Below are 27,374 nucleotides of genomic sequence, written 5' to 3'. Positions count from 1 at the left end.
ATATGTATACATATATGCATCCATGCTGCATACATATACATACACATACAAAGATACATAGATACATAGGTAATCTCCAAAACAACTAGCCCAAAACAAGGTAGAATGCATGGTTAACATGCTAGAACCATACAGACAAACTAAGTGAATTTCATGTTCTGATTTCAAACCCTATTACTGCACGAAAACATTTTAAAATGATCTGTTATTAAATTAATTTTATGCTAATTGCACCTGGCCCTTAATCAAACTCTATGAGTAAAAATCCATTAGGATAATGTACTTTGTTAACATGATATGTTTTTATCAGTGTTGAAGTACACAAGAAAGAACCTGAAAGGATTTGCTCTGCTTTACCTACATTAAAACAACAACAAAACCAAGCATGAATTTTTTTTCATACAGTTGAATGAGCTTTCTGCTATTCCCATGATATTAATAACAGGAGTTTTCTCAGCGCTGAGTTGATATCCTTGTTCCTCGGATTGTAAATGATGGGATTGAAGGTTGGAATAAAAACATTGTAAAAAAGAGACAGCAGCTTTCCACTTCCTCCGCATGAGTCTGCTTTCTGATGTAAGTAAGTGATACCAACTGTTCCATAGAATAAGGTAACAACTATCAAGTGAGATCAGCATGTGGAGAAAGCTTTGGACCCCCCTCTGCCTGATGATATCTTCAGAATGCTGGAGATAATTTTTTCATAGGAAACAATAATCAACAGAAAAGGAACCACCATGAACACCACTACCATAAAGTAGGCTTTCTATCTCATTCTTAAAAGTATCACCACAAGCAAGTTTGAAAACTTGGGGGAAGTCACAGAAGAAGTTATTTATTTTGTTAGACCCACAAAAAGGTAAAGAGAAAATCTGGCATATTTGGACAATTTGGACTGGAATTCCACTACTGGCTTTTTCTGCTTATATGGTGCTGAGGAATCGAACCCAGGGTCTCATGTATGCAAGGCAAGCACTATACCGCTGAGCCACTTTCCCAGCCCTTATGTGGTTTCTTTTAGGAAACTCCATACTGCTTTCCAAAGTGGTTGAACAAGTTTACACTCCCATCAACAATGCACACAGACCTTGTGGTTCATGACCATAGAGTAGAGGGTCACAGATGACCACGTAGCGGTCATAGGCCATGGCTGTCAGCAGGAGCTCAGTGCTTCCTAGAGTAAGGACAAAGAACATTTGTGCTGCACGTGCAAAAAAAGAAATATTTCCTCTTTGGGTATGAAGGTTCCTGAGCATTCTTGGGATAGTGGCTGTGACATAACAGATTTCCAAAAATGATAAATAGCTAAAGAAAAAATACATGGGAGTGTGGAGAGCAAAATCAGCTTTTGTTATTAGTATAATGCTGTTGCACATCAGAATAGTCAAATAAATGAATGAAAATATCCCGAACAGAATCCACTGGAGATCAGATCTGTCAGAGAAACCCAAGAGAACAAATTCCATAGATATAGTGGCATTGGATTTTTCTGCTTTGGTTTTCTCTCCAGCTGTGGATGTGGTAAATACAAGTTTGTTAATTCTATCGCATTGTGAACAACATTGACATCTGTTGCCTGAACTGGATGTACAAGTAACTGATGTTATCTATTAAATTACTCCCACTATTTGTCTTCTTTCTGTTATGTGACAAGATTTGGAACTTCAAGAATGAATTGAAAAGCAGTGGATACCAATTCAGAAAAATGAATGTAGTATTTTTACTAGAGTTAAAATTATAGGAAAGATATCACATCAATTGGAGCATATTATGAAGACCTACTATCTTATGTATTCAGCCTTAATAAAGGAATTGTATCTCAGAACTTTTCTATTCTCTTTCTGGGTTCATGTTATTTTCTCTGTGTTAATTGTATTCTATCTGCTTGCATTGACAGCATTTTCCTTAAAGCAATGCTTTTTTTAATTTAAATTTATTTTATTTGTGAACATACTGTACAGAGGGGTTACAATTACATGGGCAGGATAATGCGTACATTTCTTACCAAGCATTGCACCCTCCTCCTTTGGTTTACCCTTCACATCCCTTCCCAGCCTCCCCCCTCCCCCCCAATCCCAATCCTTCTCCTTCCCTCCTCTCCCCCCCCTCCCCCCGCACCGACGTTATAAAGCTCGTTTTGGACATGACAACTTGTACTTCTCATTGTTGCAACAGATCCACCTGTATCCTTAAACAACTGGTTTTTCCCCATCTCCTCCACAAGTTATACTGACATCAAATATAGTGAAAGCAGGGGTTATACTGTGGGGGAGGGACATACAAAGCAACAAAGAGATAATCTTATAAATGCGTTAGAAACAAATGCATGAAAGAAAAAAACATTAAAATACATATCTAAGGGTTCATTTTCCTGACCTCACATTATTTGACCTTTTCCTCTTGACTCATACATATACTAGATATTGCAAATAAGGGAAACCATGGGACCTATGTTTCTTTGGGCCTGGCTTACTTCACTTAATATAATTTTTTTCCAAGTTTTTCCATTTCCTAACAAATGGGGCAATGTCATTCTTTCTGATGGAGGCATAGAATTCCATTGTGTATATATACCACATTTTCTTGATCCATTCATCGGCTGAGGGACATCTGGGTTGGTTCCATATGTTAGCTATGGTAAATAATGCTGCAATAAACATTGTTGTGCTGGTAGCTTTAGTGTGGTCTTGTTTGTAAACATTTGGGTAAATGCCCAAAAGTGGGATTGCTGGGTCATAGGGGAGATCTATGTGAAGTCTTTTGAGGAACCTCCATACTGCTTTCCAAAGTGGTTGAACAAGTTTACGTTCCCACCAACAATGAAGTAAGGTTCTTTCTGTCCACATCCCCTCCAGCATCTGTTGTTGTTAGAGTTCTTGATTTTTGCCGTTCTAACTGGGGTGAGGTGATATCTCAATGTTGTTTTGATTTGCATTTCTTTTATGGCTAGGGATGTTGAACATTTCTTCATGTGTCTATTGGCCATCCTTCTTTCTTCTTCAGAGAAGTTTCTCTTTAAGTCTTTCGCCCACTTATTTATTGGGCAGTTGTTTCTTTGAGGATTTGTTGTTGGGGGGTTTAATTTTTTGAGTTCCAAGTATATTTTAGATATGAGACCCTTGTCCGTTGTATGGCTAGTAAAGATCTTCTCCCAATCCATGGGCTTTCTATTGATCTTGCTAGCTATGTCATTTGCCCTGCAAAAGCTCTGCAACTTTATGAAATCCCATTTGTCCAACCTTTCTTTGATTTGTTGTGTTTCCGGGTCTCTATTTAAAAAATTTTGGCCTGAGCCAAGGAGACCTAGGTTTTCTCCTATTCCATCCTGTAATGTTTTCAGAGTGTCTGCTTTGAGTTCAAGGTCTTTGATCCATTTGGAGTTGATTCTGGTGCAGGGTGATATATAAGGATCTAGCTTTAGTTTTCTACATGTAGTTAACCAATTTTGCCAGCACCATTTACTGAAGAGGTTGTCTTTCTTCCATTCTATTGTTTTAGCTCCCTTATCGAAGATTAGATGGCTATAGGTCTGTAGGTTCATTTCTGGGTTTTCAATTCTATTCCATTGGTCCTGAGGTCTGTTATTATGCCAATACCAAGCTGTTTTGATTACTATGGCTTTATAGTAGAGTTTGAAGTTTGGTATTGATATTCCTCCAGCAGTGTTCTTTCCGTTGAGGAGCGTTTTTGCTATTCGGGGTCTTTTATTGTTCCATATGAATTTTTGGATTGCCTCTTCTATTTCCTTGAAGAATGAGGTTGGAATTTTGATAGGTATTGCGTTGAATTTGTAGATAGCCTTGGGAAGTATTGCCATTTTCCTGATGTTAATCTTTCCAATCCAGGAGCATGGGAGGTAAAGCAATGCTTTGATTCTTATCTATAATGAGATTTGAGTTGTAGGTCTTAAACTCTAATAAAGACCAACATTCTTAACCTAATTCTTTGTTATTGATGAAACATCTTCCTTGTCATTATTGTCCTACTTCATGAATTTTTTCCATAAAATTCTAAATATGTAAAACATTAATTACAACATGCCTATTACATTTTCCACTCAATCCCTACTTTCCAACAAACTAAAATTATTAATTCACTTGAGAATATAGCTCATTGGTAGATGTTGTCTGGCATATGAGAGGATCTGGAATGCATTTCTAGTACCATAAACATGATAGCACACACTATAAACAATAAATATGACTTATATCACATTAATCTTCATTTCTCCCTTCTTAAGCATGTGAGGAAGTTCTTTCTCATCTGATTCCTGTGCAACCAAATATGGCTCCTTTCTCTAGTTTCCCATAAATATAGTTTAAGGTGATTATACTAGTTTCCAGTGAAAACAATGAGACTAATAACATGAAGTCAATATTATAGTCTTGTAATTCTTCACAGAAAAATCATTCAAAATTAGTCACTTAAACCTTATAGATAAGCCCCAAAATATAATCTGAATGTTTTTTCACCAAAATTCTTTCCTGTTATCTAAAACTCTATGACACCTGCCCACCATTTAGCCCCATCAGTGGATGCTTTTGGATTAGTAACATGATAAGCAAAAATTTACAAATATTTTCATAATTCTGCATTTCTATATCAATTTATTAGTAATGCCATTATCATAGAGATGAAATTTCATTTAGGTTTGTAGCTGAAAATACAATTAGATACAACAATGATGTTAAATGCTCAGCATTTCCAATTCATTGATAGATTTTGTTCTTGAATTTAGAAATATCCTAAAGTAAAGTAGTTCCACTGTACAATTATATCTTACCTTGACAGATTTCCATAAAAAATGTCTTTGTTCTGGCCTATAATTTTTTAAACTCCTCTCAGGAAGTCGCTTAGACCATGCAATAATTATGTTTGTTTCTAACACCAACTTCTCTTAACATAGGGGGGATTTCACCTCATGTTCCAATTTAATTTCTAGAATACAGGTTGCAATGGCAATTATTCTGGTTCATTTTCTTTTTTTCTCCCATACCTTTTATTTTTTATTAGATATTTTTATTCTCTTAAAGGAGCTGTACCAAAGCGTTTCCATTAATCATGACAGTTTGGGAGAAAAATGTATCTTGAGCAATGTCACTCCATCCATCATTCTTCCCCATCTCTTAACTCACACGTCCCTGAAGTTACACGGTTCCATTTTCACAAGTGTTCATTGAATATTATGACAACAGTTATGAACTCTTTATCTATTTGTCTATTTCAAACAGGAAGCAGTAGGCCCACCCTTTTCTTCAATACTCATTGTGGGATAAGCAGATACTATTGGAGGGGCATTGAATTATCATTTACTCACTGTCTAGTATTAATTGCAAGAAAACATTGACAATCGTTCTAGCTATAACAACCTAGGCCCTTCCATTTATATGGAATTCCTTTCTACTAATTTTTTTAAATTCATACATAGAGAAGTAGAAAAGGCATACATGTTGAGGTACACATATATGTCATGTTCTCATCTTTAATATTTAGAATGGTGAATGTTCATCACAAAATTAGCCCTTTTTGTTCCTGAGTTAGCTTTGATTAAAATAAAAACATATAGTGCCTTCTGATAAAGCTCTGCAAATATTAAAAATTCATCATACTATTTACCCAGGTCTGGGGAAAGTGACATAGCAGACTGAAAATACAAGCCATCTCCCATGATTATTTAAAACAAATGTTTCTCTGAATATCCTTTTCCTAATTTAGCCATTTCTTGGTGTGTGGAGAGATAAAAATTATAGCCTAATGACAGTAGCCCAAAATCTGCATCTACTTATAATCACTATTAATACTTTATGAAATACAAGTATGATATAAATAGTTGTTACACTTCATTGTTAAAATAATTTGATACAAAGAAGCATTTGTACGTGTATACACATGCATGAATTGGTGTTTCAAATTTTTTTATTCTTTAGATGAATAGAGCAAAACAATCCCCATACATATTTATTTAATCTGAAATTGCTATTTGTCCATTGCCGTTTTAGTCACCAGATATATTATACTGATTTATGAACTTTAATAATTTCAGTTTTCATTCTTGTATACTTTTTATTTCATCTGTAAATACATGAACTCATTTCACTTGTTGTCTGCTTGCTACATGTGTCTTCTTTTAAAAACACATAATCTCATTATTAGTAAAAGGCAAACATGGTGCTTGCAGCTCAATGATTGGGTGTTTGTATATTTATTGTATAGATTGTTCTTCACAGTAGCTGTACTATCTACAGATACGAGGTTATTTCAAGGTAGTCCTTGTGCTTGTCCATGTTTGAAATGAAGGGTTTTCTAATTTTGGCAAATTTCTGTGGTTAAAAGCAGTTATCATCATTTTAATTTGTGTAATATCTTATTTACCAAAACAATAAATGGATATCTTCTTACTTTTGGACATTTTTCTTCTGTAACTACTTAACCAGACATTTTCTCTTTATGATTGGTTAGCTTTCTTGTTAGTGGTGATGGTGGTTGTGGGGCTTTATCTCGGGGCCTGGGGAGTGTCCCTGAACTGTTATGCTCATGGCTAGTGCTCTACCACTTTAAGCCACAGATCCACTTGTGAATTTCCCATGCTTAATTGGAGATAAGAGGTTCATGGACTTTCCTGTCTGGGTTGGATTCAAACCATGATCTCAGAATCCCAAATTTCTAAGATTACAGGTGTGAGCCACTGGTGCCATCTAGATGGTATTTTTAAAACTGACTTGTAAGTTTATGATGATTACTGGCACAGTACTTTGGTTTAATACACTGATTAGGGACAACATTGAATCACTTATTTACCATAATGTTGAAAATCACATCACCTATTATCCCTAGTAAATATTTAATAAGAGATAAATACCACACTCTATTGATGTTACAGAATTATACATATAGCCTACACTATAAAACATCTCTTCCAGAACCTACCTACACATGATGTGTTACAATTCATAACTGAGAGTATGATATTTCTTCTACATTGGTTCTACTAAATACAATTAGTATGCAAATGTAATATTTAAATCACAAAACATCTACATCAATATGCTTAACATGAACATTGTATAAGCATGCACCTCTATTCACTCAACAAATTTTCTCCCCAAGCTAGCCATACATAGAATTTTGCCAGTTGACATGTTTTATTTTTTATCTAAGAACATCAAAATGCTTTTAGCATAAGAAAATACAAAAGAAGGAACAATCCAGTTTTTATGTGAACTAGAGAGCTTAGACTTCCCCTTAATCCTTCTTAATCTCAGAACATTCCAAAAAGAGATTTTATCAAAGGATGCAGGTTTGCATGCTGGGAACAAAGGAAATACTTCAAATACGGTGTTGAGTTCAACTCCAATCCCTGATGTTTGGATCAAACTTTTCATTGTCTCTCTGAACCATCTCTTGTGTTAAATAAAATGTTTTGTGAAAGCACTCCTTTATTCTAGTTGATTTCTTCAGATGAAAACACTACAATTTACCATGGACTATGTTTATTTTTCCTTCATTTTAATGATACGTGTACATATATAGTAAAATGTGTTTTATTTATAAGTAACTTAGATATGTTCTGTGATATTTATTCTATTAACTTCATTGATATTTTGGTATGTATATTTTCTTAGCTTTGGGGATAGTGGAAATTTCCCCAGTAGTACTACTAAGATCATTTTTTTCCTGGGTGGGTGAGCAGTTTGGGAAGGTGCATATGAACTTGAGTACTTTAATCTATTCTAATTCACTATGGAGTTACTTTTCTTGCTTCTAATTTACCAATCAGTTTAAGAACAGAGACAAAAACTCTTTTAAAAAACTTCCCGAAACCAGAAATACAAACTTATTTATATTTATAAAGAATTAAAGTATACAATATATGAATTTTGTTTTGTATCAGAAGAAACAAATGTCAAATTATTCATCCAAAATGAAACAAATAGCAAAGCTTGACATATGAACTTAGCCAAGTATGACACTAAATTTATTATGGATCATTGGAATCCAAGACTTTTATGAGAGGATATTTTCCATGGCTAATTATTTTTGCTACATTTACTTTAACAAATTAACCACAAATTGGATGAACTAACATCATTGAAGAGTATCACTGATTGTTCTCTGAGCCAGTGACAAAATCAAGGTTTCAAGGAAGCCATAAGTATTGATGGTTTTATAACAATATGGATCCTTCCAATTTTTCCCAGTTATTGGCTCTTGGTTTTTTTTAGTCTTTGATAGAATCACCCTGTTTTTGCCTATGGTTTTGAGAGTGCCTATTTCATAACATTTGTCTATTATATTATGAGTAAAAGCCTTGGTGAACTTATTTTAAAATTGCACTTATAGTTACAAATATTTTTTCCTTTCAAATATTAGATTTCTATTTTCAGAATGCAGAATATATATAGTATGTATACTATATATGCCTATTCATACATGTATATATGCATGTATATATGCATTTATATTATATACATATGTTTTATATACATATATACTATATATACATATATACATATGTTTTATATACATATATACTATATATACTACATATACATATATACATATACATTTGAAGAACCAGAATTTCATCCATTAACCAATGATTTATATGGTATATGGTGAATATTGTAGATTTCAAAGGCTAAATAGATATTACCAAAAAGTATAAATAGGAGGTTTGAAATGGCAAGAAAATGGTGAGGTCAGGAATAATAGCAGATCAAACACACTGAGGATTTATAGCTTTAAGTGGACAAGAATAAAGACAGAGGCGGAAATTGGAAAATATAAAAAAAATAGTAAAAAAGGAACAGAACTTCATAAAAAGAAAAGTAAAACAAGTCTGGCCTGTTATCCTTATTTTAGCTAACTTTACACTTCACACTTTTTTTATTGGCTAAATACAAACATAGGATCTAAAGCAAATGCTAGGAAGAAAGAGGACATATAAGAAGCCCATAATATCCTCTGTGATTGTGTCCATTAGCCAGAATGGAAAGATTGACTCAAAAAAAGATGATAGAAAATGTTGGGGGAGAACTTGGAGGGGGTGGCCCTGATAAAGTTAAATTGTACTGATGAGCTGATTTGTTGAAATGACACTCCTTGATAACAATGACTTAAAAATGATAAACTGAAAAAAGTGATTTAATTTGTATTCTGACTCTACCGGGAGCCCTTAACTAATCCCGGCAGAACAACCCTCCATTCAGAAGATCTTGGTTGTGGTTAAAATTCTTGAAGGTCGTAGGAACTCTGCTCCATTTTCTGCTTTTGCTATGTGAGAAACCTTGAAGGAGATCGAGCTTCAAGCATCAGTCCTTTCTTAATAACTTCCCTAGAACTTTCCTCAGTGCCTGCATGATGTCCTTGTTCCTCAGGGTGTAAATAACGGGATTCAAAGCTGGGGTCAAAATAGTATAAAAAAGAGACAGCAGCTTCCCTACCCCTTCAGACTGATTCCTTTTGGGTTGTAAGTAAGTGATACTGGCTGTCCCATAGAATAGGACCACAACTGTCAAGTGAGATGAGCAGGTGGAGAAGGCTTTCACCCTCCCTCTGGCTGAGGACATCTTCAGGATGTTGGAGACGATTTTAGTGTAAGAGGCAATGATGAGCAGAAAGGGCAGCATGACAAACACCACCGCCACGATGTAGACAGCGATCTCATTCAGCAGCGTGTCCCCACAAGCAAGACTGAGTAGCGGAGGGATGTCACAGAAGAAGTGATTGATCCTGTTAGACCCACAGAAAGGCAAAGAGAAAATCTGGTAGGTTTGTCCAATTTCAACCGGAATTCCACTGATCCAAGAGGCGGCCACCAGCTGCACGCACACCTTGTGGTTCATGACCAGAGCGTAGTTCAGAGGGTGGCAGATGGCCACATAGCGGTCATAGGCCATGGCTGTCAGCAGGAGACACTCTGTCCCTCCAAGAACAAGGACAAAGAACATTTGTGCTGCGCAGGAAAGCAAAGAGATGTTTCCTTTTTGGGAAAAAATATCCATGAGCAATCTTGGGATGGTGACGGTCACATAACAGATATCCAAAAAGGAAAAATGGCTCAGGAAAAAATACATGGGTGTCTGAATGTGAGGGTCATATCTAATTAGTAAAATGATGATACTGTTGCATATCAGAATGGTCACATACATGAGCAAAAACACTGCAAAGAGAACCCACTGGAGATGGGGACTATCAGAAAACCCCACGAGAACAAATTCCATCATTGCAGTGGTATTGGATCTTTCTGTTTTAATTGTCTCTCCATCTGCAGGTGTGGTGAATTCAAGATTGATAATTAGTTCAACTTTACAATTCTGTAGCCCTAGTGTAGTATCAGACTCAGGTGTGTGGATATATTTCCATTCTCTTCATTTATGTTGATCACTATAGTTCTCTGAACTAAAATATAAGTAAAATATTTACTATACTAAATCTTATTTATTATGTGTGATTTATTGTATATATTCATTGTGTTTCATAAAGTTATCATAATGCTGCTAAAAGTATTGAGAAATGCAAATTGTTAGTTTTATTTCAAAGCACATTTGTGCATAATAAGAACTGATTATTTCATTCTTTTGTTTGAAATCATGTAAGCAGCTTTTTTTTGTCATATTATACTCTTTTTCTCTTCATGGTATCCAGTATACACTCTTTTACAATACTGAGCCTTTCCCTTCAACTTTACTTCCTCTCTTTTGGGCAATAAATTTTAAGTGTGCTTTTTGATATTTCAGATGAGAATTAATTCCCTAAATCAATTTTTGTTTTTTTTGTGAGGAAATAGGTAGAGCAAATAGAATTGCTTTATCTTCTATATATCTCCAAAACTTCATGATAAATGTGAGAACATGTATCCCAAGATGCTGATCTTTAACTTTTCTATTAAACTCACATGGACAATGCATAGCAGCAGGAATAAAATATAAACCAAGCCAAAAAGTCAGTCTAGTGGTTTTTTTTTTGCTCCTCTCCCTAGTTTATTTAGTTTCATCAAATATGCAGAAGTAAGACCAGCTTGACGATTCCTATAACAATTTCTCAGTGTCTGTTCCCCACTGTCCAAACCAGATATGTATTTTCTCCTTTTTTGTGTGTTTACCATCTACTCAGCACATGCTTTTCACTTAATATCTGCAATGATGAATGTTTTTAAGCATCCCTATTTCCAAATTTCTAGCATAATTTTCAAATTTATTATAAATGATTGTCATCATTACTGCCATTATCATTCTTTCACACATGACTAATAGTAGCTAACTTTGTAGTTAAAAATGTTAAGAGCATAAAAATGTATGGATAATTCTCTCATTTCCAGATAAAGAACAGTTTCATGATTTCTTTGCAACCTTTATAAGATCAGCCAAATAGCTTACCTTCATGAATTTGCATGAAGCAGTCCAAAAGAATGTTAGTCAAGTGGATTATGAGATTTAATTTTAGAAGTGTAATTTCTTTGACTCTCATTCTACAGGTTTTATACTTGCTTCAACTATCCTTGGTTCTTAAATCATCAGTCTCCCCTTGGGGCCGGTCATCTCCTAGGGATGATCATCTCTGGTGCATCAATTCAATGGTGAGGGCTTTGCTTACATTTTGTAAACATTCTGGTTCAATTGTCAAAAGTGCGTTGTGTCTGAAGATCCGTCATTCTCTTCAGCTCCTCACTGACATACATGCACACTCACAACCAGGGAGATTGCAGTGAAATACTGCTCACAAGTTTAATCTTATTTTCTTGAACAAAAAAGTCAAACTCCAGCAAGTTCTTACATTTAAGACCCTTAAGTCAACGCAGATTGCTATCTGCTTTATTTTTCTTAATTCACACTGATCTACGCCACTGAGAAAGTGATGGCGGTGTTTGAACTAAGGGTCATGTGAATGATTGGCAAGTGCTCTACCACTTAATGCACACATGTGGGTGTTGTACTTCTTTATTTTCATCAAAGGAGTTTTAGCTTTTCATTCATAAAATGAACTAATATTGTAAATATTGAATATTATAAATATTAAATATGAATGTTATTGTAAATATTAAAGAAAACTAAAAGCAAAATAGTAACATGTTGCTATTACTTCATGTCAATTGTTCTTACATTCTCAACACAATATTGTCATAAGTTTTCCCTTTAGCAACACTAGCAATCTTCCTGGGTTTTCTGAGTTTGGGTCATTGTTAAAAACATTTCTTTGTATCTCTAGGAAAGAAAATCACTGGGTAATACAGTGAAATATAACAGCTTTTGTTTTTATTCAAATATCTAATGTTTGGATAGGTATATCTCATGAAAAATGTGAAGTGAATTAAGTATTTATCATCAAAATAGACATAGTGCTGATATTCATAATAAATTTCAGAAATAATACTGAACATAGGAAACTAAAGAAGATAATCTTGACTGTTATATTCTACAAGGGATGACACTAAAGAAAAAGGGAAAGGTTTTAACATTTTAAAATGTTAACATGTTAACACTTCCCTAATATTTTCAGATTCTTTATTATGGATCTTAGTTTTAAATACACAAAAGTTTGCTTAATCATAGCAAGGTGGCATAACCACTTTAATAATGAACATGTAATGCTTTGCTCTTTCAATATATAATTAGATTTCTATACACTTTAATCTCGATTATCTAGTACCTGATTTTTAACTCAGGATCATATGTTTCCTTGGCTTGTTTCCTACATGGCACTTTTTCACCTAAGCCAGGTTTCCAATGTGGCTGCTTTCTGGTTAGTTAATGATTTTTCTACACAAATTGGCCTCAAACTGTGATCCTCTACATCTCAGACTTCTGAATAACTAAGATTACAGGAATGAGTCATTGGTGCCAGTAAATTATCTTTAATATATTAGCCCATTTTTGAAGTAATTTTTAATTTTTAATTTCCTCTCAATTAAAAGTTGCAGAATACTAAAGCAATATAAGAGCACTGAATATTTTGAATTTAAGAAAATTAACCACAAAAGATTCTTTGCACTTTTTTCTCTAATTTTATTTTATTTCTGATGCTAAAAATGAAAATACTAAATCTAATATGTGCAAAAATTACTTCATCTTCTTTGAATTTACTGAATGCTAATGCATGATTTCAGTGAAAGATAAAAATATGAAGAACTTTGTTTTTCAAAAGTTAAGGGTTTATCTTTATTGAAATAGAGGCCAAAACATTGTAGTAAATATTCCCTATAGTGTGAAGTATTCTCTACCATGGAGATAAAAATCCTATCTTATGTCACTTGTTAATATATGCCTGTCCTGGTGCTTGAACTGGGGTTTTACAGTCCTGCTTGTCTTTTTTTAATTAAAGTTGGCCGTCTACCACTTGAGCCACACATCTGCTTCTGGCTTTTCGCTGCTTAATTGGAGTGTCATTGGATTTTTCTTCCTGGGCTGGCTTAGACTATTATCCTCAGATCTCAGTTTCCTGAGTAGTTAGGACTAAAGGCCTAAGCCTCTAGGGCCTGTCACATTTTAACTGAAGACAATTATTATTTCTACCAAAAAAGTAGGTTAATCCAAACAAAAATAAAGTAAAAATATCTAAACATTTAAATTTAAAAATTTTAAGTTGTAATTACTGAGCAATATAAATATTGACAAGTTCAGAAATACATAGTCTCTAAACAGGCAAAAATTCCTATGTGTGCAGGATTCCTAAGAGTGTTCTCTTCAATGTAAATCTTATTTTTTCCCCTGAAAGTGCACACTGGAAAAATGGAACTGGTTTTGAAAATTGGACCCTTGCCCTTGGCAAGCCATTGCTCTATCATTTCTTGCACACCCACAGGACTTTGCTTTAATTATTTTTTCAGATAGAATAATGTATTTTAGTGGGGGCCCAGCTATTGGCCATTCTCTTACCCATGTCTCCCACATAGGTGAGATCACAAATTCTTGTCACTGGGGTTTGATTTTAATTTTCATTTCTAAATTAACATCAATTACTTTTACAAAGGAGTTTCATTTAACATATATATATATATATATATATACACATGTAGTGTATATATTATATATAAGTGTATAAATTGTATATATGTTGTATATATATTATATATCAATTGTATATATATATATTTCTTATCTATTGTATATATGTGTGTATAAACTGTATATTAAATATTGATATATATAAATTTATTATCTACTCATATATATACACACACATATATATACATATATATATATATAATATACACAAAATCTTGATCAGACTCTCATCTCTCTCACTGTCTCTCATCCTCATTCTTGCCTTCATAAACTAGCCTCCAAAAGATTCATCACTGCATTTCATGCATAATTACCAGAGTAAATCATCAAATATAGCCTCATTTTCTTTTCTTAAAACATGCATTTTAGGTTCAGGCAATGTGTTTGGATCCAAAACATGTTCCTGCTGCCATTCTTTAAAAAGAATAGGATGATATGAGCAAATTCATGCTTAGAAATTAGGCAGGTTAGAAAATAGAAAAATCCTACACTACTATCACAAAGATTTGTAAAATGATTTCAGAATGACTAACAAGGGGCTGAGAAGGTGGCTCAGTGGTAGAGTGCTTGCCTTGCATGCATGAGACCCTGGGTTCGATTCCTCAGCACCACATAAGCAGAAAAAAAAGCCGGAAGTGGTGCTGTGGCTCAAGCAGTAGAGTGCTAGCCTTGAGCTGAAGAGCTGAGGGACAGTGCCCAGGCCCAGAGTTCAGGCCCCATGACCGGACCCCCCCAGAATGACTAACAAAATGCAGTATATTCTATTGTAAGTGTAGTAAAAGAATTAGTAAGTGCAAAATAAATACAAAAGTAGGTCAGGTACCAGATTGTTTCACTGTTGATTATACTTATATTCTACATTTTGATTATACTGATTTCTGATGTTCAATATTCCTCTCCTTCGGCTTGATCTTGCATTTTATTCCATATTTTCCATTTTAAAATCATTAGTATGATTGGTTAATTGGTGAAATATTGCTGTTATAACAATCTATGTGTATGTGTGTTCATCCATTGGCTGAAAATTTTGGCTTGACAAAATATTCACAGATTTGGAAGGAATGGAGTTGAAGAGAGTGAAAGTTAACTTTGAGAGTCATACATAAATATGTAAATATTTCTTCAAAATGGTCAAATACACTGACGATATCTGTACCACATCTAAATGCAGACTGAAAGAAGAGCCTCAAAAAGGGGTGTGTGTATGTGTGTGTGTGTTTGTTTGTGTGTGTGTTTGTTTATACTATCATTAGTTAGTGTCACTAACTGATAACACTAGCTAAGTCTTTCCATGGTTACCATGGACTCATAAAACAATTATCACAGCAAAACATGATGATGTACATAGGGCTTGGATGTGGGCTCACCAACATGAATGTACAACTACATCACGATGACAGCACTGTTGTATGTTCAAAGGTGAATGCTCTGTCAAAAGTAGAACCTCAGTCACATATCCTGTTCTATAAATATCTTAATCATGGTTAATCTTTGCTGCTATGGTTATATCATCACTAGCTAAATACCCCCAAATGAGACCCTTTATTAAGAAGAGTTATCTATAAATTGCCATTGTCTAATGAAAATGTGTTTCTCTGTCTTTTGTTTCTATAACTTACCTATTTTTAATATAGTTGCCTTAAATCTAGAAAATTCATTACATAATATTCAGCAAATTACATCTTAGAGTCTTTGTTACTACTGAGTCAATTAAAAGGGCCCTGATCTCTTGTGATTGGTGTTTCATTGAAATATTACAGAGTGCTATTCAAACAAGTATCTGTTTAGTCACATTCATCTTTTCCTTAATTTAATTTACATTAGTGTAAATTAATTTAATTTGAATTAATTTAAACAACTTTCAATAGCATATGTTATTTAATCTGGAAACAATTATATAGATAGTTAAAATATAGCTAAAAAACAGGCTTTTTATACTTTGATTAGTTGCATGCAAATATAAGACATATATAGCTTTTTAGTTTTTATTTACAAAATAATTTTTTCAGTGCCAATATGACATCTTTGTTTCTTAAGGTATATATGATGGGATTGAACATGGGAGTCAAAATGGTATAGAACAGAGAAAGCACTTTGTCCATTTCTGTTGAATGATCACTTTTGGGTCTTAAATATGTAATAATACTTGATCCAAAGAATAACCCAACAACGGCAAGATGAGATGAACAGGTAGAAAAGGCTTTGGCCCGACTTGTGGCTGATGGCAATTTAAGAATTGTAGAGATGATTTTGCTGTAAGAGACAAGGATTAACAGGAATGGAACAAAGAGAAACAGCATAGCCCCTAGATAGACCATCATTTCATTTACAAGGATTTCTCCACAGGCAAGAGCGAGTATTGGAGGGATGTCACAGAAGAAGTGGTTGATTTGGTTGGAGCCACAAAACGTCACAGAAAAAATCTGGATTGTCTGACCTATTTGGAATGGAATTCCACTGATCCAGGACCCAGTTACCAGTTGGGTGCAGACCTTAGGGTTCATGAGTAGAGGGTAGTGTAAAGGTTGACAAATGGCCACATGCCGGTCATAAGCCATCACAGCCAAAAGGAAACATTCAGTGGCTCCTAATATCAGAACAAAGCACATTTGTGCAGCACAAGCAACTAAAGAGATGTTTCTTCTTTGGGTCGCAAGATTCAGGAGCATTCTGGGGAGTGTAGTTGATACATAACAGATTTCCAAAAAAGAAAAATTCCCAAGGAAATAATACATGGGTGTATGGAGGTTTGGATCCACTTTTGTTATTATTAAGATGGTGCCATTCCCCAACAAAATGACCATATAGATGGCAAAGAATAATCCAAATAGAAACCACCGAAGACGAGGGGCATCAGCAAATCCCAAAAGAACAAATTCCACTAGTGTAGTTAAATTTTCTTCTGGTGGTTTTGGATAGTGCATCATCTGCAGAAAGGAAACATGTCACACAACTCTGTCACTTTACTTCTAGGGATAAAAGTCTGTTCCCTAAATGTACACTGTCATCAGGATGAACCGATCACATGGTTTCCAAAGTAAAAATGTCCCTACTAACATTCTTCTCATTTCCTTACTTTAAATCATGGGCTTTATTACTGTATATATTCCCTGACATTTCTGAAGAATCTTTCCAGTATTAATTTTTGTCAGTTGGACAGATGAGGTCAGACAAAGTCAATGGCCACACTGCACTAATTTGCAATTCCTGGAAATAAAACACACTTTGTGATTTATTTTTGTACTTTTTATTATATAGTTTTATTCTAAACTAGACTAAAAACCCTTACTTTAATATCATAAGGTGCACTGCAGGTAAGACAGGCTGCTATTTGTTACCAGAACTACAAATACCACAGTCTGTGAACAGAGGGCTGGGAAAACCTCTGAGTCCTGACTTTCAGATCAAGTAAAACTGATCTTTATAGATTTTCTCCTGAGAATAAGCCTGGGGCATATTTCAATTTGAACTGATGTTGCTATAACTCTTACTTGGATTCTCACAATACCCCCAAAACATGTTTAATCTCATGATTTCTAAGGTCCTCCAAAAGGTTTTGCAGAAAAAATACAAGCAAGTAGAAGTCAATAGTATTATCTAACCTATGGCTGCTGAGCTGGATCTTAGTAATAAAACAAAATTACAAAACGTTTACTTATAGATCTTGTGTTTTATGCTTGTTAAAAAAATCTGTTGTGTTGTATTTGTGTCTCAGATTGGGTATCTTCTATCACAGAGTTGTTGCATCATTTTATATAGTTAACAGTACTCTGTGCAGATCAAATCTCTGAATCACTTTTGTTTTCCCTTCTACGGATTCTCTGTATCATGTTCTACAGGCACTTTGTTATGGAACTGTTTCTCACATACATTTAAAACTATCTGGACTGCTTCCTAAAAAGATAAAGATTGTCTATGTCAATGGTTTACCGCCTCATTGATTCATGTTTACACTGCATAATCTTTACATCAGATTAAGTATAACTACTTCTTCAAACACCATTTTTTAAAAATACGGGATGTACACATTGTTTACATTGTTACAATATTTACATTGCATAATCTTTAAAATGTATTAAAAGTTAACCATTTATCATTGTAAAATACAGGATTAGAGGCATTTTTTTTTAAATATCAAAGTGAAGGCTATACTTAGAGAAGCTGGATAGTAGTAAACAGTAGGTTCTAAAGCTGACTCCAATTTTGATTAAAAAGTAAATGAAATCCAAAATATCAACACTATGATTTCTGCCCAGTAATGAAATCTTTTTTTCTTTGCTTTCATGTATTTTTAAAAGACAATTACTCCTGAGAGAAATAACCAAAATTAAAAAGTGATCATTATTAAATCCCTGATCATTCAAGAAACCCAGCCAGTTAGTTCTGGTAACCCAAAGCCTAAAAGACGGAAGAACAGTTCAGGTAAAGGTAAAATAACTTCACTTTCTTTCCCAGTGGAATATCTTTTGTCCAGCTCTTTCCTCTATGGTTACTAATCTGTGTCTAGTTGTAGTTAATGGAACTCTGTTAATATTGACTGGCCAACTAGGAATACACGGCCAGCAACTTTGATTTTGCATTGTCACACAAAGGAATGGTTTTGTATTTATTTATCACACAAAACATACAAGAAACCAAATGCTTCTACAAGAATAAACACCATTAAGTCAATGATTTTTTTCTGACCTCTGTTCATTTTCCATTATCACTGATAATGTATTATTTTTTCATGAATTTGTTAGAGATAATTTTTCTCATAAAGAAATTTCAATTAATATACATTCCTTTCTCTTATACTTTTACCTTGTCTTCAAAGGAATCTGCAGAGATGAAATTGCTCCCAAAGCTAAACAATTCTAAAATAAATCTAGAAAGCCATCACTGTTCTTGATGTTTGCTGAAGCTTCCAAAAGGATAACAAAAAAACTACAACTATATTCAAGCTCAACTTTCTCAATTTCCTCTTTCCTCAGTATTATGACTTTGCTGGTACTTTATTCTAATAAAAATAAGAAATAAGTTCAACTTCTTTCTCTTTCATAAGCAAATATAAATCTGAGAAAGGATTAATTTTAAAGACTATGCAAAAAAGTCCTTCAACTTGAAATATATGTCATGTACCTCCAAAGATCATTTCTTTTTTTTTAAATTTAATTTAATTTTTTTTTTGTCAGTCATGGGGCTTGAACTCTGGGCCTGAGCGTTGTCCCTCAGCTCTTCAGCTCAAGGCTAGTGCTCTACCACTTGAGCCACAGCATCACTTCCAGTTTTCTGTTGGTTTATTGGAGATAAGAGTTTCACAGACTTTCCTGCCTGGGCTGGCTTTGAACTGTGATCCTCAGATCTCAGCCTCCTGAGTAGCTAGGATTACAGGCGCCCGGAAAGATCATTTCTTTTTGATTAAAATTTCTAAAATGATTCTTCATTTTTTTAATTCTAGAATTTTTAAACATATAGTAAAATTATATTTGTACATTTCAACTCTTCATTTCCTCACTCTTCATTTCTATCACTCATTTGGAACAACACCACTTTTCAATAGAGGTAATAATTTCTAGAAGAGTCTAAAAATAAAAAGAATAATTTATGAATTGCAAAGGGCAAAAATGTCTCTTTTGGTAGAATATTATATGGGAAATAAAGGAGGGTATTATGTGGTAAAAGTGTCCTAGGAATATGTAGAATAAAGCCCATTAACCAATTAAACTGTGCAAAACTGTGCACTTTGTTTTTCCTCACAAAGAAACACTTCATCCATTTCTAACCTTCAGATTTTCAAATTAAAAAAAAGATATTGAGACCAAATAGCCACATATAATTTGATTTGGATATAGTCTTCTTATTTTAATTCAATGCATATTTTGTCTATATTGGACTTGGGTTTGGATCCTAACTCTGTTTTTATTAACTATAATAAATAACTAACAATTCTAAGATTCTTTATTTTTGAGACTTCAGGCAATGTTGGTAAAATTCTGACCAATTTTATAGTGATTGTTTACTAGCAATGATTCCATAGCTATAATTATATAAAAATAGAGATACTCCACTATGTTCACTAATTTTTTCATTGCTCTAACTCTTGTATTTTGTAAATAAAATCCATTTATTTAATGGATTAACTTGTTGAAAAATTACTTTCTTTCATTCTGTCTTCCATTGAGTTTCACAATATGGGGATTTAAGTGAGACTCCTTCAATGGAAAACAAGAACTCACCAATTCTCAAGAACTTGCATAGGCCTAATATGAATCTGCTCAAATATTGTCCCTAAATTGTCTTAGATCTGATAGTTAATTCCAATCTTGGCTTATATTTTCCAACCTGGTGACTTGGATCTTATGCAATGCGTGTTTTCTATGAACAGTGCTGTGGAAGTGGAACAGTATTCTTCCAAAAAGGGGCTAAAATTCAATTAAAGTTTCACTTAGGCTATTGTGAAAATTGCCCAACACAATTCATTCAATCTCAGGAAACTTATTATCTTAGTGCACATCAAACAAAATTAAAAAAAAAAGTTTGTAAAATTATTACATTCTACATATAAAAGTTGCTATTTTTTTTGTGTGTGCTGTTACTAGGCCTTGAACTCAGACGCTGAGTGCTCTCCCTGAGTTGCTATAGTCCAACTTCAAATTCTAATAATTGAATTACTAATGCATTTAAAAGGAGATTTATCCTATTTTTATGCTATACTTGAAAGAAACAGGTTCAAAGAGCTTAAATTCACTCAATGTACTACTCTAGATGCTTATGTCTTTTATTAGTTAAAAGCAATAAAACAGTGCTATGATATTTAAGTTCTAAATTAATATCTCTGCTATCTCATACTCTTAACATTTTCAGAGGAAACGGTAATAATCCTCAAACTTATATATATATATATATATATATATATATATAAAGCTATCTATGCTTCGTTCAGTTCTGATTGTATGTTTTCTGTATAATAACATGAATCCTTAAACTTCTTTTAAACTTACCTGTACATTACATAGGAAAGATGTGTAGAAAACAATTTAATTAAAGCATTCTACTAGATCTTAAATAGTAATTGTAATCTAAATACATTAAAACAAAACAGTTTATATTTACCTGCCTTATATGGATTAAGGTTAAATACTTCCTTATTGTTGAGGGGTTCTGTACATAGATATTTTGACTTCTTTAAATGAAGCCACTTGTGTCATCAAAGATACTGGACCTACTTTTAAAAGTATTTCTGGCTTCCCTAGGGACATTCCCTATTTGCAATTTGATTTTGCAGTTAAAAATATCATTTTGGCATCTATTGATTTGGTTTCTTTATAAAAACAAGGTAACACTTAACTCTGCTCAAGATACTCTCTCTTCAGGCTCTCTGTAGAATAAAGTACACAGCAATGGTTATTGTACAGGATATTGTACATGTTGAGAATACTTTGTGAGACTACCAAAAATAGACATATTTGTAATTATTAACCAAATTGACAAAATTGGTAATACTTACTTGCGATTGAGATAAATATAAATATTTATATATAAATAAATATCAGTAAATAAAAATAATATCAGCATATATATTCCGACTATATAAGTTTATATATACATATATAAACTTAAGGTTCCAAATGCAATCTCCTTGTATTAGACTATTCCCTTTGTATTCTTAATTTTTTTTATTTGAACACTGGGTTGCTTGGATACATTCATGGGATTTCCTGTGTCATAATTGTAATCAACTCTTGCAATATACTATAGTTAGAATAAAATAAAAACTTGGAATGAATCAATCTGATATATGAAAAAGTGAACCCAAAGAAGCTGGTCTTTCCCAGACTTTAATTGAATGAATGTCAATTGCTTCTGGCATTTAGAGATTTTTTTATCATTATTTTAATTGAGGCCAGTTCTTATCCCAATGGGATATTCATTTCACTTTGTTTATACTGATTTCTAAAGTCGAATTTTCAGTAGGAAAATTATCAATGAGATGAACGCCTATAATATGATAATGTCTTGTAATCAGTTTTCTTGTTATTATTGATTTTTTTCTTCTTGGCCATTTGTACAATATTTATTGAAGATTTTGTTAATTTTTTGGTAGAGGTTTTGTGTATGTAAGTTGTGTGTGTGTGTGTGTGTGTGTGTGTGTGTGTGTGTGTGTGTGTGTGTGTGTGTGTGTTTCTTCCTCTTCATGTGAAGTAGAATTAAAACCTGGAATTGCAAGATATCATGTGGATTTTTTGAAGGAAATTCCATCCACTTCCTTTCATCACAGTTTCCATCATCAGTGTTTCCCACCATGACAAATGTCTATTCTAAAATATAGCCCTTGTACTGTGTTTGTGATAATGATAAGCAGAACTCTCAGAATGATTTTGCTTCCATTTCTTATTTGGGATTACAAATGCCCTGGAGATATTTCATCTTACTTGTGGTGTGAGATTTCTAACAAGGTGTCTCTAGTTTTCTACCTTTTTTTTTTTTTAATCACAATCTGTTTCCGTCCCTGGAACTGCTTAGATGAGTTGTGTAGTTCAAGTGCTAGCTTTTTTGTGTTTTTTCCCCTTTGTTTCTTTTACTATGGTACTGTTTATTGATGATACAGGTCATCCTAACCTTGCTTGTTCAAGCCTCCCACGTTTAAATTATGCTCCTGTCCTCTTCTTGTTAAATACTTATTTATTACTTTATTTTAACTTGTTTTGTTTCATTTCAGAGCAAATAACTGTCTTTCCCCAGACTGATTTTAAACACCCAGTTTTTCTTCCACCATCCCCAGAGTTTCTAATACCACAAAAAAGCACCACTATGCCAGTAAAGTGAATTAAAATAGTTTTCCTACTATATAAGATCTGTGAGCTTTAGTAAGATGCTGTGCAAAATTCAAGAAACTCTGGTGGCAACAGTAAGGTTCTTCCTGTGCAGTTTGCACTTGTTTTAATGGGTTTACCCTGGCCTAATGACATGACAGAGACATTAGACTCCATCTTCCTTCTTGGTGGTTTGAACCTTATAGACATGGAGATTCTTTTGCAGAGGGCAACAGATATGAACCAAGACTGCAAACTGTATACAGAAGAAAGGGAAGTGTTGAAAATTTACTGAGGTTGAGTTTCTTTCCATCTGCCCCTGTTTGTCTGCTGTTTTGTTTTGTTTTTCTGTGCAAGTACACTCTATAATGTGGTGAACCCTTGGAAAGAAATCGACCTGTGAGCCAGGTGCTGGGGGCTCATGCCTGTAATCCTAGCTACTCAGGAGGCTGAGATCTGAGGATCACAGTTTCAAAGCCCGCCCAGGCAAGGCAAGAAAGTCTGTGAGACTCTTGTCTCCAAATAATCACCTGAAAAACAGAAGTAACACAGTGGCTGCAATGTTAGAGAGCTCACCTTGAGCTGAAATGCTGAGGGACAGTGCCCAGGCCCAGAGTTCAAGCCCCACAACCAAAAAAGAAAGAAAGAAAGAAAGAAAGAAAGAAAGAAAGAAAGAAAGAAAGAAAGAAAGAAAGAAAGAAAGAAAGAAAAGAAAGAAAGAAAGAAAGAAAGAAAGAAAGAAAGAAAGAAAGAAAAGAAAAGAAAAGAAATCGCCCATGGAATACACTGTACAACTATGTTTAATTTCCTTCAGTTCTTGCAATGACAAATTTATACTCAAACAGTGTCTTAATTCAATATTTAACAATACAAATATTGACCTGATAACAGATAGAGGCTATTGATTTTATCTGTAGTCTAATGATACACAATTAAATTCCATAAAACAGAGGTCCCTTTACCTAAGGTTGTTGACGGACACAAAATTGTTTCTGAAGAATCCAAGAATGAAGCTAAGTTTTCTGTTTAGGCTATGTAACAGACACAGAATGAAACAATAACAACAACAAAAAATTCTGAATATCCAATAGTTTGTTCATGGTAGTAACTTAGTTAGTAGTTTTCTCAGAGCCACCATGATATCCTTGTTTCTCAGTGTGTAGATGATGGGGTTCACCGTAGGAGTCAAGATGGTGTAGAAAAGAGACAGTAACTTTCCAATTGCTTCAGATTGGTTCGGTTTGGGCTGTAAATAAGTGATACTAGCAGTGCCATAGAATAAGACCACCACTATCAAATGAGAGGAGCAAGTGGAGAAGGCTTTAGTCCTCCCTTTGGCCGAGGACAGTCTCAGGATGTTGGAGATGATTTTGCCATAGGACACGATGATCAACAGAAAGGGAATGGTGACAAACACCATTGCGACCAAGTACACTGCTATCTCATTCACGAAAGTGTCGCCACAGGCGAGCTTGAGGACGGGAGGTAGGTCACAGATGAAGTGATTGATCCGGTGAGACCCACAGAATGGCAAAGAGAAGATCTGGAAGGTTTGTCCAATCACGACTGGAATGACACTGCCCCACGAGGCGGCCACCAGCTGCACGCAGACCTTGTGGCTCATGACCAGAGCATAGTTCAGCGGGTTGCAGATGGCCACGTAACGGTCATAGGCCATCACTGTCAAAAGGAGGCATTCAGTGCCTCCCAGCATAAGGACAAAACACATCTGGGTAGCACAGGCGAAAAAGGAGATGTTTCCCTTTTGGGTACAGAGATCCGTGAGCATGCGTGGCACCGTGACATTTACATAGCAGATTTCCAGAAAGGAAAAATGGCTAAGGAAAAAATACATCGGTGTTTGGAGGGTGGCATCTGTCCTTGTAATTACTATGATGAGGCTGTTACATAACAGAATTGTCAAGTACATAAGTAAAAATATCCCAAAAAGTATCCACTGGAGATGGGGACTGTCAGAAAAGCCCACGAGTACAAATTCCATCATGGAAGTATTGCTTGGTTTTCCTGTTCTAACTTGCTCTCCATCTGCAGATTTGGTAAATCCAAGAGGGTTAATAATTCACCTTTGAATTATATTGGATTTGTGTATTATCTGAATTGGGTGTACAATGTCTTTATATAATCTATTCTTTCCAGCACTGAGTGGCTGTGTGTCTCTGATAAGATTTTAAACCTCAGAGGTTAAAATGCTATGAAATTAAACTCAATCAATTTAAAGAAATAAGTTATAATATGCCTCGTTAGAGTCTGTTTCAATTATACTAAGCATATTGCAAAAGGAATGTTACCATTTCGAACACGTAATAAAGAAATACCATTCCATTGCTTCACCTTAAATTAGGAATTATAGTAGAAGCTTTTCCTTGGTTTTGCCTGTGTATAATAATTGTTTTTCAAGGGACAACAACAAGGGAAGGGGTAACAATGATCCACAAGTAATGTACTCATTGCCTTACTTCTGTAACTGTAGTCCCTCGGTACAGCAATTTTACAACAACATAAAATTTAAAAACTGTTTTTCTCTTCCTTGGTCATAATATTTAATCTTCCTTGAGTTCAGAGGGTTTTTTTATTTTTAGCTTTTCTTTGGGCTTTCTTTCTTATTTATACTGAGTATTAATTTGTCCTTTTACAGTCCAAATGAGAGTCAATTTTCTTAATTCATTGTTTCTGAAGAAACAAATAGATCCATTATTATTCCTTTACATTTTGCAATTCTCCCATCTCTTATAAAAATTTTGATAAACACTAATTAATATGCTACCTTTTTTTGCCTGTCCTGGGGCTTGACCTCTAGGCTCAAGGCTAGAGCGCTACCATGTGAGCCAAAGCTACACTTTCAGCTTTTTGTGATTAATTAGAACATAAGTATCTCACAGATGTATTCTACCTGGGCTAACTTCAAATAGACATCCTCAGATATTAGCCTTCTGAGTAGCTAGACTTATAGGCACCAGGCAGGTATGCAATTATTTTTGTGCTGGTGCTTTTTGAACTCAGGTGTAGAGCTCTGTTTTTAGCTTTTTACCACTTGAGCAAGAAGTATACTTCGTTATATTCTTCTTTAAATATTCCAATGCAGACCTCCTCTCCAAGACATGATAAATATTAACCTTGAACTTAATAGCCAAATATGAAAAATCTTTCACCCATTTTTTGGTATTTTTTTTCTTTTTCATGTAAGAATTTCCATTCTTATATACTACCTTTATTATCAACTGATACTCCTTTTCTCTATTTTCCTTTCCTAATGACTTGTTAAAAATAACTTGCTGGGCACTGGTGGCTCATGCCTGTAATTCTAGCTACTCAGGAGGCTGAGATCTGAGGATGGAGGTTAAAAGCCAGCCCAGGCAGGTAAGTCTGTGAAACTCTTATCTCCAATCAACCACCAGAAAACAGGAAGTGGTGCTGTAGCTCAAGTGGTAGAGTGCTAGCCTTGAGCTGAAGAGATGAGGGACAACGCTCAGGCCTAGAGTTCAAGCCCCATGAATGACCAAAAAACAAAAACAAAAACAGAAACAAAAAAACTTTGATTAAACAACACTGTAACTTAGACTGACCATACCAGAGCAGTCGACAGGACTAAAATCTCAAGCAAAACAAAAATCATACACTTGCTCCTTTAGTTAATATTACCCTGTAATAAGTCAGCCTTACTTAAAATTTTTCTGTTATATTTCATAATGCTTTTGCCCAGAAATCTAAATACATATTTTCTATTTTTCATAACCACCATTCTTATTGACTTCATACCCCATACTTTGGTAAATAAAAGTTTAATATTTTCATTATATTAGTTTTCAAGTTAATCTTAGATTATTTTCACTGTGAATATCATTAGGCTTTTTTGGAAGAGAACTCTTTAATTTCAAAGAAGAAAAGTGATATGAATTATATAGCTAACTCATTTCAGCAAATTATATGAAGTGTGTGCTTTTTTCTTTTATTAATTTTGTTCTAATTTAGATCAATTAGTCAGATCTTTTAGTGCTTACCTTGATAGAAATGCATGAAGTAGTCTTAAGGTATGTAGTAATATTTAACTTACAAAAAAACCTCAAGCTTTTTCTCAGCAAGTAAGACTGATTCTATGATACTTTACTTGCTTTAAACATCAAGTGCCCTCATATATGAATCCTTGAGCTACCCCTGGGGATCATTTTCTCTCATCATCTCTTACTTTTTAGAAGACTGCTATTGTTGGCAATCATTCTACTTTATTTCTCAACATGGCTCTTTATTTATACCCATCTTCCTCAGAAGCCTATTCCTGGCATACAGCCAGCCTACAACAAGGGAGTTTGATTACTGTGAAATACCACGTAATACAATACATTTTACATATCATTTTATTTTTAGAAGTAAGGCTGTTTTAGATATTGTACCTAAGGCCATTGCGTTGATGTAGATTTGCCTTCCTATTATGTTTTCTTTAATTTGTATATGTCTAGATCATGCAGACAATGTATCATATGCTTTCTCACACAGAAAGGTTGGATTTGATATTTTTAATATGTAGGGTAATTAGATATTTTGCCCTGAATTATCTCTT

General features: G+C 34.1%; 3 protein-coding genes and 1 pseudogene across 3 annotated transcripts; all 4 read right to left on the bottom strand.

Annotated features, from left to right (window-relative positions):
* Positions 1 to 421: 421 nt before the first annotated feature.
* On the bottom strand, positions 422 to 5,266 carry LOC138834180 (olfactory receptor 10AG1-like; annotated as a pseudogene).
* Positions 5,267 to 9,311: 4,045 nt separating this feature from the next.
* Positions 9,312 to 10,283, bottom strand: LOC138834179 (olfactory receptor 10AG1-like). The gene has a single exon (XM_070032936.1). It carries the CDS (start codon positions 10,224 to 10,226, stop codon positions 9,312 to 9,314), a length of 915 nt encoding a protein of 304 aa, XP_069889037.1. The 5' UTR covers positions 10,227 to 10,283.
* A 5,705-nt stretch (positions 10,284 to 15,988) lies between these two features.
* LOC138833640 (olfactory receptor 10AG1-like) lies at positions 15,989 to 16,930 on the bottom strand. The gene has a single exon (XM_070031922.1). The coding sequence runs from the start codon at positions 16,928 to 16,930 to the stop codon at positions 15,989 to 15,991; it is 942 nt and encodes a 313-aa protein (XP_069888023.1).
* A 6,964-nt stretch (positions 16,931 to 23,894) lies between these two features.
* Positions 23,895 to 24,860, bottom strand: LOC138834178 (olfactory receptor 10AG1-like). Its single transcript, XM_070032935.1, has one exon. The coding sequence runs from the start codon at positions 24,801 to 24,803 to the stop codon at positions 23,895 to 23,897; it is 909 nt and encodes a 302-aa protein (XP_069889036.1). The 5' UTR covers positions 24,804 to 24,860.
* Between the last annotated feature and the right edge of the window lie 2,514 nt (positions 24,861 to 27,374).

This window comes from Dipodomys merriami, unplaced genomic scaffold, assembly GCF_024711535.1.
Source record: "Dipodomys merriami isolate MVZ:Mamm:240054 unplaced genomic scaffold, mDipMer1.0.p SCAF_21, whole genome shotgun sequence".
NCBI lineage: Eukaryota > Metazoa > Chordata > Mammalia > Rodentia > Heteromyidae > Dipodomys > Dipodomys merriami.
Note: the sequence above shows the minus strand (reverse complement) of the source record. Positions and strands in the feature narration are given on the sequence as shown.